Genomic DNA, 5,282 nt, shown 5'->3' with positions numbered 1-5,282 from the left:
TAAGGATTTTGCATGCTCATGAAATACTCAAGAGAAGCGTGTCCCCCAGTGAAGACATTTGGACAGAGACTTCCACTTAATCTTTCCTCTGGTGTGAGGTGATCTCAGTACAGGATGAGGTATGAACATAGACTCAAAACATTCCAAGAATATCAATAGTAAAATTTAAAGAATACCAACACGATCATCAGCTGAAAAATGAAACTCCACATTTCATGGTCGATAATTATTCTTTCCTATGAAAAAAACATGATGAGCACACTAAAAGTGAAGAATCCGCCAGTCCATAATTCAAAAATTGCCAGGTTCAGCCTTAAAACTCAAGTAGGCATTCCCATAATAACATAAACTTGTAACCCTCATAATCGTCATCATCATCCTTAGATATCAGAATTGCTAAAGCTATAGAGAACCAACAAGGAAATAGATGCACCATCCTTAGCAATCAGAATCACTAAAGCTATAGAAAACCAACAAGGAAATATATGCCAAGGCCAAATTGAGTTGATGACGATGCTGCTGGTACAAAAGGGAAGTCATCCATTTCCTTCCCTCAGAAATCCTTGAACAGCAGACCACCGTGAGTAGCAAAGAAGGGAGCAAACACGAACGACTCCACTGCCATTAGCTTGATGAGGATGTTGAGCGATGGGCCTGAAGTTTCCTTCAGAGGATCGCCAATGGTATCTCCAATAAGAGTAGTCTTGTGAGGCTCCGATCCTTTAGGGCCAAGGGTCCTCGCATGCTCCGAAGCACCAGCCTGAAAGCGAATTTCAAGATATTAAGGAAAAAGATCTATGAAGTCACACAACTTTACTTAGCAGGTCACTGAGTAACCACATACAAGTATATGCTAACTTTCGAACAGTTGGAGCAATTGCATATCTCAATGTAATTCTTTGCATTGTCCGATCAGCATTTTGAAGTATCTCAAGGACCGACCGCTGCTTAGGGCTTGTTTAGCGCATCTTCAAGCGGACCCTAGAATAGAGAGAGAGTATGGCAAGGCTCCTGGTTCGGCCTCAATGGGAAAATAAAATGGAGCACCATGCTCCCCCAGTGTGGGATGTTGAAATTCCAATCTGTTTAAAACCAAGGCCAACGAATAATTTTCATCAAGGAAAAAACCACAATCAAATGATACAAACCGATGTGAAGCTCCAACATTGTCATAGAGATCATGATAAGAGCATTAATCAGCAAACCTAGTTTACCTACAGATTTTGTTCAACAACGAAGAAACTACAACATCTTCTGAACAAGCAGTCTATCAAGAGCTATACCTTGAGCAACGTAAACTATCAAAACAGATACGCATCTTATTTCCATAAGAATTAACTGAACACCAGAAACAAGAGCACCAGGTGGAATCATCTCCTTGAGAGATGCATCAGTTGAAATTTTGATGCATCTAGCATAGTTAGCCTTTGCATGACCCTCCATGAGCCCTGGAATGCTGTTAAACTGCCTGCGGACCTCCTCAACCATCTTCAATGCTGCCCTTCCCACACTTTCCATGGTCATAGCAGAGAACCGGTAAGGAAGCATGGCACCCATGAGCAAACCAATGAAGACCTTTGGTGTCAGGACATCAACGGTAGAAATTGCTGCATGACTCACAAATGCACCAAACAGAGCGAGAGACACCAGGGCAGCTGATCCAATAGTGAATCCCTACTACCAGGAGAAAGTGAAAAGCTTATCAAATATAAGATTCAAATAACAGGTAAGTAGAATTTGACAACAGGGGTAATATTAATAATGATAGATTAAAGGCAGCACATCAAGGAAAAAAAAAATGTGATTTTAGACAAACGTCATGCCACACCAGCAAGAATCCAAACGGACTTGCATAATTCACCTATATATTTAGTCATGAATGTTGGTAAAAAAAAAATTATTGGCCAATGTGCGCACACTGGATGATATGAACGTGGTCTCACAAAAAAATTTCTACACAGAGACTGACGTTTCCACTGCTATGTTACGGATTTTTTCAAGACAAGCTACTAAAAGGACAACAAGACAGTGTCTGTTACTATATTCATATGCGAGGATTGTCTGTACCTTTCCAATGGCAGCAGTTGTATTACCAGCAGCGTCAAGGGCATCGGTTCTCTCACGAATTCTGTGAGTCATGCCAGCCATCTCAGCAATACCTCTAGCATTGTGGCATGCATCTATGGCCAATCTAGTGGTAATGGTACTAGGCATACCAAGGGCAGCCACAGCAATTCCATACATGGCAGCAAAACTGAAACTCACAAAAATGCTCATGGCAATGGCAAAAATTGGGATAATGACAGATTTATATCCCAAGGCAGGGTAAAAAATAACATTGGAGAAAACCCTAACCTCCAGCAGATCTGAGTTGGGAATCTCTTGCCGAAGATTGAAGTCGAGCTTTGCGGTTGGGAGACTCAGCTTCGCAGTGGGTCACTTGCACAGAGAGCGAGCGAAGAGAGAGAGGTGCTCTCGTAACTTTTTGATGACGAGCGAAGAGGCGACCTTCGCAAACAAGCGAACGAGCGAAGAGAGAGAAGTGAACCCTTCGAGCAAAGAGTTAGAAACAAACCCTCTGAGCGAAGACAGAGGAGCGAACCCTTCGCAGTCGACCTTCGCACAGAGGACAGACGAGCGAACCCTCGAGCGAAGAGAGAGACAGAGGACAGCCGCGCGAAACAGAGGAAAAGGAAGGGCTAATGAATGATTTCTCATCGAGAAGTAACTTTAAGTGTCTTGTTATGAAGCCAATTATCAACTTCTTGTTGCTCCATGCGGCATATGGAGCATTCTCTGTGCAAGAACAAAAATTCCTGGAAAAAACCAAGACACCATCAGCAACTTTAAGTAACTAGAATAATTCCACAAGAGTTGGCAAAATGCATAAAAGTCGGACACTACTCATTGTAAGAAGAGTATGAAAGAGTAAAACACAATCCATTTTAGACACGATAAAGGTGTACGATCAAGATGTCCTTTGTTCACAGGGTGCATAATTAAAAGTATTAAAGACAATTTAAACCAGAGAGGACCCAGAGGACTGTAGTGAATCATTGTTATGCCAACAAAATTCACGCGCAATGCAGTCAGGACTTGCACGAGAGTAGTACTCTCGTAATGACTGTCCCTGGTATCCCATGATACATGAAGACCCATGTGTCAAGTACTTAAATTACCTGCAAGTGTTGCTGACTAAACAGATGAAGTAAGCTTGTTTCAGGCGAAGTGATCAATTCAATCAGATCATCATGGCTTTCAGGAGGGCCACCAGACTCCGCTACAGATACCAAGACCTGCATCGCATAGAGAATGGTTCAACAAATTGAAAGACAGATGAGATGCTATGAACATCCGTTTTGGCGTGTACGCTGAAAATGTCAAAAGAAAAGAGGGGGGATTTCTTCTTTGGGAGAAAACACCACCTGCATCCATCGCAGAATGACTTCTGGTAGACAACACCTACGACACAGGCCCCGGACAATGTATGCTGCTGGGGCTTCCATCTCTATTCGAATGCCAAGCATCTAATCGGGAGATTTCCATTGTGACTCCAACCTGAAATCGAGCAAGCTCACCTGCAGTAAACAGTCATCAGCACTACAAAAATAAGTCGGCTCATCTGAATATCTGGACCAAACTATGTAGACAGAAATGATTTTCAGTTCTTCCAAGATTGGACTGCTTTTAGGGTAAATTTCAACCTTTTTTTCACATAAATTATGCCTAAGAAAGTATTAAAGATCTTTTCTCGATAACATACAGCAGCTTACCAAACAAAAGCTAACAGAACAAAAATAGCGAGTATTACTAGCATGACATCTACAATTAGATTCTAAAAAGTGTAGGCCAGTCTTCAGTCAATGGATCAGGAAACCAAATTATACCATATAACCCATCTGCCGCAATTATGTATAGAGTTTTCCTTAAGTCTTTCATTCTATGAAGCTTTCGTAAATTTTTCTCTTTCTGAAATGGCAAGTTCATCAAATCACTCCACCCGTTATAAAACATAATCAAGTGGCCCCACTTTTAAAAATTAACTTTTAAAGTTAACTTGTGCCTTGCTTCACTTTCCGATGTCCGAAAATCTTAAAAAGAAAAACAACTACTATACTTCACCAACTCTCTTCAAGCAAATCCCATGAGAGAGATGATATGAGATCTAACATGGAGGGAGTAAAAGGAATACTATAATTCCGGGATACCATCGCTTTTCCCGATATGAATACTATGAGGAGCTTCTGGTGCTGATTTGATATGAGGACTATCCTATTGCTACAACACAGAGTTGGTGAATTCTTTGAAGTGTTACCGAGAAATTCATTTACCTCCGCACCCGCTTGGAACTACGAATTCGAAAGCATGGGTATCTAATCTGAAGCCAATGAAAACAGGCCCTCAATCGGTGTCAACTACATCTAAGCTTTACATACTCCCTCTTTTGAAGCCCGTCAAAGATAATATTGAGCTAAAAATACCCGAATGCAACTATCGAGTCAGGTGTATGTCATCGGGAGATGTCAATGGAGAGGAAGAAGCTTCAACGGGGTGAGACTTCACCTCAAGGAGATATGTGTGATTATGAGATGAGATCCAGATTATTATGATGAGCGAGGGTTGCTTGAATGTGAATTTGATCTAGTCACCCCAATCAATATTTCCGGCTTTTGCAAACATGCATACATGAACCACAACCAGTCCCGACCAAAATTCGCAACATAAATCCATTCACTAAGCTTAATATTTTAACTAGACAAATTCGTGCGCTTTTAGTAAATTATTTCCATCTTATTTCAGCAAGATATTACTTCTCTACAAGTTCATGAGGACACGCCAACATTTAATCGATTTAAAGTTCAACAAGTAGGATTAATACTGAAAGAAAAAGGATACGATCGCCAATCCTTTTGTCCCCAGAGGAACTTTACAGCCGTAAAGCCTTCCAACGTTGAGATTAACCACTCAATAAAGTGCTGACCATATAACGCCCAACGTCTACGGTTTAAGAGTTAAACCAACAGCAAATTGACATGAGACTAATTGCATATTGACGACACCGGGATCTTAGAATCTAGTAATCCGAGCGCGTACATGACTATAATCTAAATCAAACTCTAAACTCATCATCTCACATGAAATGCACTATCATCGAAAGATATCTCATAGAACAGTTTCACAGTCTACAAGATAAAATAAACGACAAGTGATGTTACAAACAAAATGTAACAATCCAATCAATTTCAAAGATAACAAGATGATGCAAGAGAGCTAACAAACAT

The 5,282-nt window shown here is 40.8% G+C and overlaps 1 protein-coding gene and 1 long non-coding RNA gene across 2 annotated transcripts; both read right to left on the bottom strand.

Annotated features, from left to right (window-relative positions):
- Positions 1-1,056: 1,056 nt before the first annotated feature.
- On the bottom strand, positions 1,057-2,777 carry LOC115729439 (pyrophosphate-energized vacuolar membrane proton pump-like). The gene is made up of 3 exons (XM_048275476.1): positions 2,730-2,777; positions 2,068-2,403; positions 1,057-1,674 (listed from the first exon to the last, which is right to left on the bottom strand). Exons 1-3 carry the CDS (start codon positions 2,775-2,777, stop codon positions 1,243-1,245), a joined length of 816 nt encoding a protein of 271 aa, XP_048131433.1. The 3' UTR covers positions 1,057-1,242.
- Positions 2,778-2,805: 28 nt separating this feature from the next.
- Positions 2,806-3,486, bottom strand: LOC125314395. The gene is made up of 3 exons (XR_007197891.1): positions 3,426-3,486; positions 3,180-3,296; positions 2,806-2,816 (listed from the first exon to the last, which is right to left on the bottom strand). It is a non-coding gene; the product is annotated as an uncharacterized LOC125314395 (long non-coding RNA).
- Between the last annotated feature and the right edge of the window lie 1,796 nt (positions 3,487-5,282).

This window comes from Rhodamnia argentea, chromosome 3, assembly GCF_020921035.1.
Source record: "Rhodamnia argentea isolate NSW1041297 chromosome 3, ASM2092103v1, whole genome shotgun sequence".
Lineage (NCBI taxonomy): Eukaryota > Viridiplantae > Streptophyta > Magnoliopsida > Myrtales > Myrtaceae > Rhodamnia > Rhodamnia argentea.
This window is presented reverse-complemented; position numbering and strand designations above follow the sequence as displayed.

Coding starts and splice junctions, on each gene's coding strand:
- LOC115729439 (XM_048275476.1), bottom strand. CDS start 2,777: ATGGAGCAACAAGAAGTTGATAATTGGCTTCATAACAAGACACTTAAA. Junction 2,404..2,729: donor TTCATAACAAGACACTTAAA/GTTACTTCTCGA, acceptor CCAACCGCAAAG/CTCGACTTCAATCTTCGGCA. Junction 1,675..2,067: donor CAACTGCTGCCATTGGAAAG/GTACAGACAATC, acceptor TCCTGGTAGTAG/GGATTCACTATTGGATCAGC.